Source organism: Lissotriton helveticus, chromosome 3_1, assembly GCF_964261635.1.
Source record: "Lissotriton helveticus chromosome 3_1, aLisHel1.1, whole genome shotgun sequence".
NCBI lineage: Eukaryota > Metazoa > Chordata > Amphibia > Caudata > Salamandridae > Lissotriton > Lissotriton helveticus.
In genome coordinates, this window is record NC_136061.1 from 985,527,327 (window position 1) to 985,542,192 (window position 14,866).

At 48.2% G+C, this 14,866-nt stretch overlaps 1 protein-coding gene across 1 annotated transcript in view; it reads right to left on the minus strand.

The window, feature by feature from the left end:
* Window positions 1-11,923: 11,923 nt before the first annotated feature.
* COL6A2 (collagen type VI alpha 2 chain) overlaps window positions 11,924-14,866 on the minus strand; it is an 89,231-nt gene continuing 86,288 nt past the window's right edge. The window contains exon 28 of the mRNA XM_078681448.1: window positions 11,924-14,656. Within this exon, the coding sequence (XP_078537574.1) occupies window positions 14,058-14,656 (599 nt within the window). The 3' untranslated portion in view covers window positions 11,924-14,057. The remainder of the gene's footprint in view (window positions 14,657-14,866) is intronic.

Below are 14,866 nucleotides of genomic sequence, written 5' to 3' on the forward strand. Positions count from 1 at the left end.
ATCCAATAGATCCAGGTGCACTATTTCGGTCCGGAGAACCGTGGCAGCAGCCGACGGACACCTAGGGGGCCCCGCAGACCTATCCAGGTTCGGGTCAAGTATCAAATTAAAGTACCCTCCCCAGAGCACACCGGAATAGTCGTATGTTCTGCATTTCTGGGCTAACTCCGTGTAAAATTCCGGGGAGTCGTAGTTAGGGCCATACACGTTCACAACCAACAAATTAAGCCCCCTGCCCCTGCATCTACAGAGTACATAACGTCCCTCAGTGTCCGTCTCTAGGGAGGTTAATGTGAGTTTGGAGTTAGGATTGACCCACGTGAGTGTCCCCCTTGAGTGTGTGGTGAAACCCGCCGCCACACTACAGCCCGCTATGCCTTTGTGTGTCAGCATTTTGCTGTGTGGTGGTAAATGGGTCTCCTGCAAGAGAGCGAGGTCTATGTGGTGTCTACGCAAGTAACTAAGGACCTTACGCAGCTTTCTGAAGTCGTTTAGGCCCCTAACATTCCAAGTCAGTACCTTTAGTTGAGGCGGTGTAGAGCTCTTCTGGGATCTAGAAGTGTCAGCCGGGGCCCAGTCTGTCATCGGAAGGTCTTAGGTAAACAGTTAAGTGACTCAGGCGCCAGTAAGGGGCGCAATCGAGCAGGTAGTATGGCGTGTCTCCGACAGAAGTGAACACAGTGGAGCCCCCAAAAAAGTCCAATTTCAGCACAGCAGCAGTCAGATTAAAAAACAACACATATTCAAAAACAATCCCCAACATTCCACCCACCACCCACAGCAGACCCACCCCAATTCGGCCTTGCAGGACCCCATCCCACCCACCCCTCCCCAACAACCACAATTCCAACTGCCCCATATGCATACTGCTCGTGGGCAGAGGTAGTAAGCCAACACTGTCACGGAAGTAACTTCCCAACTCTGGTGCCCAGCTCCCCTCCCCCCGTCTAGCACCACCAGCAATGCATCAATGCACCAACCTGCACAACAGTATGGGTGTTCTCCTCAATCCACCCTACTTACCCTCCCCCATCCCCGCCACCCCATAGGCGATCCCCGCCCTCCACCCGTCATCAATTTACCAATGGCATGTCGAATCTCAGTATACGGAGATCAACTACTATGGAAGTCAATTACTATGCCAGAACCCCAGTCCCGCTTATCTGTTACATCACAGCCGCAGGATTCCACTTCGGGTGAATGTTCCTTCAGCCTCTAGGATAGTAGAGCGGTCATCAAGTAGCAAGCCACCAAGTCATTCCTGGTCATCTTGGCCGTGTTGGCCAGTCTCCTTCTGATCATCTGCATGACCGTCAGTCTTATCTTTGGCCCACTTTTTCATGGCTTTTTGCAACTCTGTTGGGTCCGTGAAGATATGTGAGCGGCCCTGTCTATTTACTCTCAATTTGGCTGGGTATAACATTGCATAATCTAGGCCCATGTCCCTGAGGCGTTTCTTGTGGGGGGCGAAATGCTTGCGCGCCTCCTGCACTCGTGCCGTGAAGTCTGGAAAAATGGAAATCACAGATCCCTCGAAGCGTAGTTCTCCCTTAGTTCGAGCCAGCCTGAGCGCCGTATCTCTGTCCCTGTAGTTTAGCAACTTCGCTATTATCGGACGGGGAGGGAGACCTGGGTTGGGCTGTGGGCCAAGAGTTCGGTGAGCGCGTTCCACCACAAACATCGCCGAGAACACACCTTCTCCCAGCAGCGTGGTGAGCAGCCGTTCAATGAATAATTCCATTTTCCCGGTCTGGGTGGTCTCCGGAAGGCCAGTAATGCGGAGATTGCAGCGACGGGACCGCACCTCCAAATCCTCCGTCTTATCCTGTAATGTTCTGATGAGAGTCTCCGCCCGCGGCCTAGCCGTATCCAGGTCTGTTTGGGCCGTCTCCACCTCCGTAATTCGCCGTTCGGCCATGTCATGTCTTTCCGAGTGTTTGTCGAGGCGCTCCGCCATGCGGTCCATTCTGTAGGACATGGCGTCCATCTTGGTCCCCAGAGCCGCTATGTTGGACTGGATGTTTTGCTCCATTGACCTGAGCATTGACTTTAGGTCCGAGTGTTCTTCCTGTGGCTCTCCTGTATTCACCTCGTCGTCTCGCTGTGGCTGAGGGCTCGGGGCTGTCAACCGCCGTTGTGAGAAGGGGAGCTTACTCTGGGTGCGGTCTCCCTTCCCCATGCTTGATAACGTCCTGTCGTAGCTCCACTCCGCCGGCAATGGGTCTCTGGCGCCAATTATGCTGCGAACGTGCACTCAGCTGTCCTCCCGCTAGCAAGCCTCACTGGCCCTTCGGTCTGGGAATTCGGGGGCCAAGGATTCATCACAGCTCCCCCCAATGCCTCCGTAGTAATGAGAAGGGGGCCCGTCTGCCCCAACTGGGGCGGAACGTGAACACTGTCCACCTTACAGTGCCTGGGCTACAAGTGCCGAGTTCTCCGTGGCACATCCGATGTGGGTGAATGGCTGCCCAGCAGGGCTACGCAGTTTCAAGCGCCCTCTCAGTGTCCAGGACCCCCGATGATGAGTGGCCCCCGACAGGTGCCTCACAAAAAGGGGGGGAGGGCAAGCACCAGGTCCGGCCGTGCCGCTATCCTGAAGCCTATCCCTGTGTGGCGTGGTATCAGCCTCCCGCGCGGTCTCGTTGTAATGGTGCCGCCGGGCTTCTTCCTCCCCCACCGAATGGGCTCACCGTTTGTCCTGCAGCCTTGTGGCAGTGGTAATCGGGGGACTCCTACGGTGCGTTGCGCTGTCCGCCACCCCTCCTCAAGTGCGCAACCTCCAGGCGCCGGAGAGTGTTCCGCCGGGGGAGCGATCGCCAGATGCTGCCGCACGCCTCCCCACGCAGTGCGGATCCGTTGGCACGCAAAGCCGCGGTCCGTAGGCCCTCCCGGAGCTCCGCGGGACAAGCCAGCAACCGCCGCTAGGATCGGCGTAGCACCCACCAGGACGGGTCCGCTTGTTCCCTGTCGGCTCCGGTAGTCGTGGCGGGGTCAGGGGTGTCAATAGAGCAAGGTTGGTGTAGGATAGTGAAGGATTTGTAAGTGGCGCCGACGGAGCTCAGGGACTACGCGGCCATCTTCGTCGGCTGCTAGCTCCGCCCTCGAGGGTTGATGTTGTTACTGTTACAGTATACAGCAAACCTTTTCCACTTTGCTGCATAGCAGGCTCTGGTGGTGGGACGTCTTGCTTGCTTAATAATTTCCATACAGTTTGGAGGTAAATTTAAGTATCCAAATTCTAATACCTCAGGAGCCAGATCGCTAGGTTCAGTTGTTTGGGATCTGGGTGCATTATTTCTCCATGGTTATGTGTAAGGTGCATGGGTGAGATTCTTAATTTTTGGTGTGGCGCCTGTGAGAGTTGTAGGAGCGTGGTGAACCACGGCTGCCATGCCCACGTGGGTGCTACTAGTATCATGGTCATTGAATGCTGTTGCAGTTTTCGAACCACTAATGGAATTAGTGGGAGAGGGGGAAAAGCGTATGCAAATTTGTTGGACCGATTTATCCATAATGCATTGCCCTGCGACAGGTGGTGTGGGTACCTGGATGCGAAGTTTTGGCATTTTGCGTTCTGATGAGTGGCAAAGAGATCTATCTCCGGTTGTCCCCATCTTTGGAAGAATGGCTGCAGTATTTGGTTGTGCAGTTCCCATTCGTGTATTTGTTCTGACTCTCTGCTTAAGATGTCTGCTATCTGATTTTGAACTCCTGGTAGGTGTTCGGCTAAGAGATAGATGTTTTGAGGAATGGCCCATCTCCAAATTTCCTGCGCTAGTTTGGATAGTTGGAGAGAGTGTGTCCCCCCCTGTTTTTGAATATAATACATTGCTGTCATGTTGTCTGTTCTGACCATGACTGCTTTGTTGAGAATATGCATTTGAAAAGCTTTTAATGCTAGGAACACTGCTAGTAGTTCTAGATGATTTATGTGCAGTCGTTTTTGCTGTACACTCCATCTTCCTTGTACTGTGCATCTGTCCATATGAGCTCCCCATCTGGTGAGCGATGCATCCGCTGTTAGCACCACTTGTGGAATTGGTTCTAGGAACGACCGCCCTTTGGAAATGTTTGTTGTATTCCACCACTTCAGAGAGCGAAGCGTGCGGTCGTCTACCAACACCAGATCTGTAATCTGACCTTGAGCCTGATTCCACTGTGTTGCTAGACATTCTTGAAGAGGACGCATTTGTAGTCTGGCATATGGGATTAGCAGTATGCAAGAGGACATCATCCCTAATAACTGCATGAACACTTGAGCTGTTAATGAGTGTTGCGGTTGAAATCTTTGAATCAATGTGAGCATTGTCTGAATCCTGACTGGATTGGGGTATACTCTGGCTTTTTCTGTATTTATAGTAGCCCCTAGATATTGTTGAACCTTGTTTGGTTGCAGGTGGGATTTTGTGTAGTTCACAGTAAACCCTAGCTGGTGCAGCAGTTGAATTGTCTTTTGTGTGTTTTGAAGACATTCCTTTTGTGACCTGGCCTTTATTAGCCAGTCGTCCAAGTAAGGGAAGACATGTACTTGCTGTCTTCTTAGGTGTGCTGCAACCACTGCTAGGCATTTTGTGAACACCATTGGTGCTGTTGTGACTCCAAACGGAAAGACTTGGAACTGATAATGTTGTCCTTCTACTACAAACCTGAGGTATTTTCTGTGGGCTTTGTGAATTGGGATATGAAAGTAGGCTTCTTTTAGATCCAGTGTAGAAAGAAAGTCCCCTTTCTTCAGTAAAGGAAGTACCTGTCGGAGCGTGACCATGTGGAAATGTTCAAAATGTATGTATGCATTAAGAGGTCTGAGGTCTAGTATTGGCCTTAGAGATCCGTCTTTTTTGGGAATTAGAAAGTATAGAGTATACTCCTGTTCCCTGTTGATGTTGTGGAACCTTCTCTATGGCATGCTTTTGTAGCAGTGATAGTACTTCCTGTTTTAATAATGTCAGATGATCTTGACTCATTGGACGCTGTCTGGGGGGATGTTGGGTGGGGTAGCTGTGAGTTCTAGGCAATAACCATGTTGGATAATTTGTCTCACCCACCTGTCTGATGTTTTCCCAGACAGATAGGAACTGTGATAGGCGTCCCCCGACCGGTGTTGCATGGTCTGGGGGGAGCTGTATGAAGTCACTGTTTTGGGGTAGGAGAGTTGCGGTTGTTGTTGTTTCCGTGACCTCTACCCTTGTTGTTGTTACCTCTGTAACTGCCTCTAGAATTCCCTCTAGGTGATGTTGGTGTAAAAGAGGTTGATTGCTAGCTTGTGCCTGTATTCTTTGATCCGCCTCTATAGGTGGACCTACGAAAGGAACCCCTCTGAGCTGGCTGTTGCAATGCTCCCATTAACTTAGCCGTTTCTGTGTCCTTTTTCATTTTTTATAATGCCTCATCTGTACCTGAGCCGAAGAGTGTTTTCCCATCCAAAGGCTGGTTCAATAAAGAAGTTTGTACCCCCTGTTTGAACCCTGAGACCCTGAGCCATGCATGTCTTCTTAACATGATACTGGTGTTTATGGATCTTGCCGCAGTGTCTGCTGCGTCTAAGGCACACTTAATGGAAGTGTTAGTTATTATCTTCCCTTCTTGTATCAGCTGATCTGCCCTTTTTTGACGTTCCTTAGGGAGATGTGTAATGAGTTTTTCTAACTCATCATAATGAGCTCTATCATAACGTGCAAGTAGCGATTGAGTATTTGCTATGCGCCAGCTGTTTGCTGCTTGGGATGCTACTCTTTTGCCAGAGGCATCTACTAACTTGGACTCCTTGTCAGGAGGAGGAGCTTCTCCTGCTGTTAGTGAGTTTGCCCTCTTACGAGCGTTTGAGACTACTAACGAGCCCAGAGGTATTTGCCTCTTAATAAATACTGGGTCTTTTGGGGCTGCTTATACTTTTTGTCAATTCTTGTGTTTAACACCCTAGCCCTCACAGGGTCTTTAAATATGTCTGATGTGTGAGTGAGGAGACCCTTAAGCATTGGTAGGGTCCCTGAAGATTTTTGTGCAGCAGGTAGTGTTTCTAAAAGGAAATCTTCTATCTGAGATTCCGCATGTAAATCTACCTTGTGGTATTTTGCTGCCCTATTAATCAATTGTGCAAAACCCGAATTATCATCAGGGGGAGAGGGTTTTGAGGGATACAGGTCAGGGTCATTATCATTATCTGACACTGCATCATAATCTTCCCATGGGTCTGTGTCTTCTGGGATAGTATTGTTATCATCCCTAGGCAGTGGCGGCTGGTCCATGGGGGCGTTTGGGCGCCGCCCCCCCTGTTTTTTTGCCGTGCGAGAAGGCAAACAAAGGTAGTTATTATTACCAATGATAATAACTACCACTTGTTTCTGCCTTGCCTTCTCGCACGGCGAGAATGCAATAGTTCCTGTGTGGGCGGTGTTACGCGAGGGCAGGGGGAGCGGCTTGCCCACTGTTGGTAATACTGTCTGTTTGGGCAGCCTGAGAGGCTACCCAAACAGATAGTATTAACACAGTAGGCAAGCCGCTCCCCCTGCCCTCGAGTAACCCCTCCCACTCTCCCTGTCTTCTCTGTATGCTGCTGTGCTGCAGCATACAGAGAGAAATGACGTCAGTAGGGCAGCCGGCCGAACCAATCACAGCGCTGGCTGCTGTGGAGGGGGGAGGTTGCCTGCTGCCTTCTGATGACGTCGGAATTCTACAGCGACGGCGGGAGTCTGGAGCCTCAGTCAGGAAAGAAAAGTGGGAAGCCATTAACTGTGGTAAGTTTCGTTTGTTAATATTTAATTGTTGGTAACGGGCGCGTCTCTACTCTGCGCCTACTTCCGGCAGTATCTGGTGAGACTCCTTACACTGCCAGTTTTGGTGATGCCGGGTTTTTCTCCTCTATGTGTGTTTCTTGTATTCTGTGTCGCTCCTAGTACTATGGCTAGTATTAGTTTTGAGTGGTGTCTCTCATTTGTAGCTACTTCTTGTGGTTTCTCGTCCTGTGCATGATGGCATTGGCTGATGGCATTATACCTTGTCGATGCTTGTTTCTCCCGTTGCTTCTGGCGCCTTTTCTCTAGGGACCTCTTGCTTAGCTCGCCATAGAAAACACTCATTTAATTTTTCACGCCGGACTGTGATATGTTTCCTTACAATGAAAGGCATTTTAAAATGTGTTTGTTTTTCATTGCGTTTGTATGCGTAACAAGGAAACGGATGAATGAATTTGAATAGACACCTCTGGGTAAGTGCCGCACCAGGTGGTTTAATGTGCACATTTAGTATCTAAAATGAAAGCATTGCAACCCTTTCGTAACGGGGTTGGGAGGGGTACGAGGGGAGTGATAGTTTAAAACACGTTCAGGAAGCGTCTGTGTTTGACACCATCATGAGATCAAATCCTAGCTAATCAACTCAGGCCTCCATCCTCGCAAGGTCGATAACAATAAACATCTGCGATTTAAGCGCCACAAAGCCCTTAGCGTCGATCATGGCTCTTAACAAATACACCAAAAGAGCCACCTCCCTGCAGGCCTCACGGTTGGCGTTATGCAGACCTTGCCAGCTACCATTCCAGGACACACAGACATCCAAGCCTTTGCAGCAGAGTGCGTGCTGCTGAGAGTGTAATCTCTCCTCGAGGAGCGGAGCGGGGGAGGCACTCTCCCCGGATGTGAAGGTAAACACCATGTAAACCGAGGCAGTCAATTCGCGTTCTGCTCTGAGGTAATGCTAACACGTGCACATGCAGTTTGTATCCAGTTTAGAACTACACATTCTTTCTAATGGTCCAATTACGTTTTCCTTTTTTGCCAATAAAATAAACTGCAGCATATTAGACAGCTAAGGCCAGTGATATCAGAATGAAGCACTGTTAAAACCATGATACCATTTTTTATCTGAAATAGCATATATTTGACATGCAGATTTGAAACCAGCTGTCATGGTTCAGAAAGTCATGGATGGGGGCAGATATTCGAAGTGCTCGTATTGCTTTATTAACCTTCCTGCTTCCTCAAATTTGCTTGAAAAAGCACCATTAATCTAGTCTTTTTTTCAAAATTTTCTCGGGGGGGGGGGAACCCTCCCAAGCCTCCCGTAGGTTGTTCGTGCTTGCTCACTGTGCTCGCTCGTCGCGGTGCAGTACGTAAATAATTTTACGCCTCACCTCTTTCAAATGTCACCAGCCGCCATTGTCCCCTGGAAGGTCCCCATCCCCTTTGTCACTTTCTACATCTGTTTGAGGTGTAGATGGGCGTGTTGTAGAAGGTTTAGGAATAGCTGGCAGAGTATGAGGAAGAGGAGAAGAGGGTGTGTCCATAGGCTGTGGAGAAAGGGGCGGAGTTGTATTTGTCCCCATTGTTCTCTTCTTAGGAGGAGGAGCTTTGTCCTCCAACAGTTGAGTCTTCCTCTTTTTAGGTAGTTTTGTCACCACCTTGCCAGTTTGTGGATCAATGAACAAAGTCTTTTGTTTTGGATCTGTTTGTTGCTCCTGTGTCGGTACCGAAGTCTTTGGGTCCGAAAGGTGCTTTTGCTTCTGTGTCTCGGTGTTATGTGTTTTCGGCACCGAGAGTTTGCTCGAGTCAGATTTTTTCGGTGTCGAGGGAGTCTTCGACGTCGAAGCATGTTTCGGTTTCGACATGGAATGTTTCGACTGCAAGCTCTCTTTGGTATAGAGCTTCGGTGTCGACCGTTAATCGGATCCGACATAGTGGGAGGCCGAGTGTTTCGGTTTCGGTTTCGTTGCCGAGCCCGAAGGCGGGGCGTCGGAAACTTTTTTCGGTTGTCTGACCGGGCTCGAAGGCGGGGTCGACACCAATCGGGTCGGTTTTTTGGCAAAGGGACGTCGTCACTCACGGTTTGATGAACGTTGACTTCTTCCACATCGGACTCGTCCGCTTCTGACCCCGACCCGTCCTCCTCATCTTCTTCTTCCTCCTCGGGGTGTTGGACCTCGAACAGTTCTGGGACTGCATCTGACTCCATCCTCGACATCTCGTGTCTTCGGGCTCGACGGTTTCTAATTGTCGACTTGGAGGAGAAAGCCGCGCAGGCTTCACAGTCCCTGGATTCGTGGTCAGGTGATAAACAGAGGTTGCACACCTCGTGTAGGTCCTTGTGTGGGAATTTAGCACCACACATTGGACATTTTTTGAATGGAGTCCTTTCCATAGACTCCGGGCTGGACTACGTCGAGATAGGCCTCCCGGTCTCATCGACGTAGAGTTGAAAATCTTTGTTGTTGACGTCGAAGCGCGTCGAAATGGGAATGAACTCGCGCTCGATAAACAATACCGTTGAATTGGAAAGGGAATACGCGCCGAAATATAACTTTTTTCTCGAAGTCGATCCGGAGCGCTTCGGACCTCATCTGAACCCGATGGCGGAAAAAAACAATGTAAGGATGGAGCCGATGCCCATGCGCACTATCACCCAAGGGAGGAGTCACCAGCCTCGTGACTACAAAAGACTTCTCCAAGAGAAAAACAAGTGCAATCATCCGAGCCCAACACCAGATGGCGATCTATTCATAAATGTACCATCTGCAGCCCATATGCCTCGAACATACCATCACCACAGGATGAGAGTGGCAACTACCTCCTATTCTAAGGAAAATTATGCATAACATGTAGAATCACTCTTTAATACACTGAATTCCACCTGTTTTTGCCTTTTGTCCACAGCTTTTTCACCCCGATAAATGTTGGCAGGTTTGACCGCCAGACTGTATCAGGTAAAACTGAGTGTGTGTGATAATTTTACCGCAGCTCATAATTCTGATCCCTGTGCAAACCATGTTTGCAGAGGGATCGAATTTAGCCCTTAACTTGTAATTAGGGCTAATATGTTTCGTGGCTCAAAACTCAGAATTTTCCATCACTACCTGTTCAATTGCTTTTGCTGCAAATTTGAGGTTTCTGTGAATATATGGGTCAGTGGCACACCTCCACGTTTAGAGTACACAGTTTATTGTTCTGAACATCAATTACCTTTGAAGCTGTAATATATATAAGAAGCATTGACATAGTCAATAGATTTGGCTTTAATGCGTCACAATATATAAGCACTGGCAATCCTAAATGCAGTTTACATGTGTTTCAGGCACATATGATATATCTCACATTAAAGCCGGCAGAATTGGCTTTGTCAATGCGGGGAAAAAGAAGCAAATAAGGACTGCTTTCTTTATAGAATGCATATAGGAAACAAAGAATTGAATGTGACAAACAGTGTGATGATTGAGTATAACTTCAGATGTAAAATTGCCCCTCATGCATTCCAATGGAAGCATTTTTTGGAAGAAGGAATGTACACCAAACACGATATGAGATAGTAAACCTCCTTTAGGTCAAGTCAAAGCCCACTCTGATTATTTTACGAAATAGGTAAGAATAGATCAGCAGGCAGCTGCACTGTCAAGCCAAATCTAAAAAGGTAGCATATTTTGGGAGAGTTAATGTAAAAAAAGATTCACGTTTCATGGCTAGTTAGCAGCAATGCATTTTTAAAATACAATATAATGGTATGAAGGCTGTGTACCTTCGAAGGCCTAGTGTACGTTAAAATTCTTACCTTCCTCCAGGTGCCTTCTCTTCAAAGTTTCTTGGGGTTTGTATGAACTGATGTCCTTTGATGGCAGAATCTGCGCACGGCAAGTTCTGAACTTCATTGCCTTTTCAAAAGGCTGGAGCAGTCTAAGCCCCAGCTTGGCGCCAGTATGGAGTTTTCCCACCACCTCCTAGACAAGGACTCCTGCATAAACTCACTCCAAACTGGACCAAAGAGAGACACACCCGTGGAGAGCAAACATAGTTATGCTCAGTCATCTCTCTCGAGACCCTGACTGCATGCTACCCACAACTGGGGAGAGGATGTATCCTTAAGGCTAGAGCAGTCGACCTCGAAGCTGGGGAACTGGGTTTGAGTGTCGGCAACAATGCTCATCATCCTGTGATTCTGGGCAAATCACTTAATCTCCCGGTGCCTAACAAAAATGAATGTGTCCATCTGAACCAAAACTGGTGCTCATGTAAAGCGCTCTGATACCCGATATCCTCGGGTCTAATTTGGGCTATATTAAACTCTTTATCCTTTTGGGGGATTTCTCTTCACTCCACCCATTCTTTGTGGAAAACTGAACTTGAAAATCTACTTGGATTCCCTTTGGTACCTCTACAAGTTATACATTTAAAAAATGTTGTTAAATCATTCATTCAGTGTAGCTCTGTATTATTTTTCTGGAGCTTTCATGGCTCAGCCTAAAACTGAAGGTGGGAAAATAGTCTGGAGGTTGTCATCGAGGTAGGGCATTGTAGTACTCCTGCTGACAAGATAAGGAAATTGGTTATATACATGTATCCACATTCATGTATGCTCTCTCATTCTGTCTCTTTTTGGCCCGGGCAGTGAACTCGACTCTGTTTGCGGAGTTTGCGTTGTTTTTCACAAAGCACATGGAGTTCCGAAAAACTCTGCTCCGTGGAGCAGAGTTTTTTCCTCGCTTGCCAACATGAAGTCGGCGAGCGGGCAAATTCCAATGCTAGACCACTTCCCTGTGAGATTTCTCAATGCGGGTGGTCGCATTGAGTATACATCCAATCACGTTGAGGTAGATGTCGCTCTAGTACAATATCTACTCGAGCTGCAGAAAGAAGCAGCACCCTCTTGCACTGCGCATGGTGCAGTTTGCGCTGATTTTCCGGCATGGGGCAAACACCCGGCGATAAAAATTGATGCGAACGGAACGACCTAATGCACTCTGCTGCTTGCGGAACTCCGTGTAGTGCAGCAGAATTTTTGGGTTAAACGGAACTCTGCGAACTCCGCCCTGGCCTAGTTTCTTTCTCTCCTGTACATAGTCAACACACAAAGAGTCTGGGACCCTAGGAGAAGGCAAGAAGACTCATTAAGCAATACAAGTGAAGAAGTGCGCTCATCCACAGAACAGACAAATCCCACGCAATGACCCTGTCACAGTAATTTTTAATGGAAAGGTTCAACGTGAACAAGAATAGTAACAGATGAAAAAATGTGTAGACTCTCCTCACAACTTCTGACTGGTGGATTTATTGCACCTGCACAATGGGACTAATTACTGGTGTTGCCTTAGTTATATATACAAACGTGGGACATGTTAAGAGCTAAGTGACATGCAACAGCTACTGTCTTGAGGCACTTTATCACAGCGTACTAGTGGATAATCAGTTGGCGGGTAACTGGGAACACAAAACGCCAATTATAGTCGATCAATATTTCATTCATTCATGCCTGGTGACGTCTGGCCAAGTGAGTGATGCCTAAACATTGCCCTTGACAGTCAGCTGTTAAACCTTGCAAGTGCCGGACTCAGGCGCCTAAAGGTCTGAGACTGACTATCACAAGGGGCATCTACTAGTCTGTGACTGACTGCCACTGAGGTATCTACAAGTCCCAGACTGGCACCAATGAGGCATCTGCAGGTCTGAAACTTAATATCCCAGAGACATCTGCATTTCTGGGACTAACTACCACTGTGGCATCAGGAAATCTCCGCCTGAAACTACTTGATTCTTAAAGCAAAAAGGGCAACCCAGTAACCCTGGGACCAGAGTCGAACAGTTAATAAGGGAGACGAAAAGGTCCCTGTAGGGGTAGCGTAAGCCTCAACATCCGTGGCAACATGTACAACACCATTGGTAGATTGGTTTAAACTGAGATTGAAACAGAATGGATTCATTTAATTTCCACAAATATCACTTGAAGCTTGTCTTATATTTAGTATAACAATTACCTTGAAAAATAGAGTGCTCCAATCTCATTTTAAACCAATCTATTGATAGTTTTGTACATGTTGCCACGAAAGTTGAGGCTTACACTTCTCCCATAGGGACCTTTTGTTTCTCTATTAACTGAATATGACTGAGGGATCTGCAGGTCTGGGACTGCATGCCATTGAGGCACCTCAAGGGCTGGGACTGACTGTCATTGAGGCATTTTCAGGGCAGGGATTGACAACCATTAAGGCACAGGTCAGCCTTTTACTGATCATGAGTCGGGCACCAGCAGGGCCGACACAAACTTCTAAGGCTCCTGCAAATCTTGGACTGCACACATGCAGTGCTGAGTATGACCATCAATGAGCTCATGCAGGGCTGGGGAACTGACTACCACTGACACACTTCCAGTACTGGGACTAACTATAAACCTAAACTAACTACTGTTGGAACCCTTGAGAAGAATGGACTATCTAGCACCATGACTAATGCAAGTAGATGTCCCACTGGCAGATGCAGAGAGAGAGGGGTCAATCTACCCCTGTTTGATGCACAGGAAGGGACCTCGCTAGGAAAGGCAGAAGGGGGCGGGAGGGGGCTAGTACCTGGAAATGTGGCCTGTGCGGGAATATGTGCATGGAGAGGAGCATGGAGGGTCATTGAGTCGCAATGTTACTTCTGAGCAGGGAAGGTTTTTGCTAGCATCAGTAAATGCACAGTGAGTGACAACAGTAATACTGTGAAATGTGCAAGTGGGAACTGGAACCTCAGGGAGGGGTCTCTCTAGCACTGTGGCACCCATGCAACCACACACTGCAGCGACTGACCATGCATTACTTGAGCCATGATTTCCTTCTCTGTATGTAACAATAGTAGCCCTTTCAGGCATGTAAACTGGTCCTGCTGCGTCACTGCATGCAGGGTTAATGAGTGAATGAAGAGCGGGAAAGAGGAGGTGCCCTCTGACCTAGCACAGAACTTATTCAATTAGCACCCATTTTATAGCTCATCGCCGGACAGGGATACATGAACAAGGGAGCCACAGGCCTCCCCGGCTAATCTTGTCCTACCCTGCAGCCGCTTTCTCAGCAATTCTTACTGTACTTAGCACCATGAATCAGATATGCAAGACACTTTTCCGCAATTGCATGTAAAAAAAAGACATTCAAACTCTGATTTTAAAAAACGGATCCCTCAGGAAACAATTCTTTGTACAATTCAAAGAGCACTAACACTGGTAGGATTTAAAAACATGAGTAATAACAGAGGGAGGGGACAAGGCAGCAGAGGGTGGGACAGGGGAGAGAGTGGTGGATTCAGGGGAAATATTGTGTCCTCTGCTTTCTAACAGATCCACCTGATGAAGCGGTCGAAGAAGCTGGGATGGGAGAGCCTGCTGTAATCCTTCTCCCTGAAGATGGCCGTCCTGTCGCCAAGGCCAATCTGCATGAGGATGTCCATATCCAGATCATCACCAATGGCCACAATTGTGGGCATGACATCCTGCTTCCTCATAGAGGTAACAGCCTCGTTCAGGCTCTTGTTCCCAGTGATGCCATCGGTAATGAAGACGAAGGAGAGCTCGGTGTTGCGTCGAACTCCCAGCAGCTGGTTCAGAACGATATTGTTGATGGCGTAGATGATGGCCGAACCAATGTTGGAAGATGAATCAAGGTATTTGATCTCCGCCAGTGCCTCTGAAATGTCAGTCAAGTTGTAGGAGAACGGGAAGGCCACCACTTGCTCATTTTCACTGCCATACTGCAGAAGGGCAACGCGTGCATTCATGTTGTCATCATCCCGCCGTGCTAGGGTCAGGCGTCGGGCCACCTCTTCCACGAAATTGGTTGCCTTGTGGAAGTTCGCCTCTCCGATCCTCTCTGATCCATCCAGTAGAAAAACGACGTCCACCGGCCGCTGGGTACACTGAGCCACTGCAAGTTCTTCAAAGCAAAGTAAGGGAAGAGAAAATACAAGAGGGCACTCAGAATACAAAGCCAATGTAGAAGTAATATGCTGAACGCAGGACCAGTGAGACAGCAGCACAGGACACACAGGACCAATGAGGCAGCATCACATGGAACACATGACTAATGCAGAGACATTGAAATGAACACATATCCAATGGAGTGGCAAAATGAAAAAATAACCAC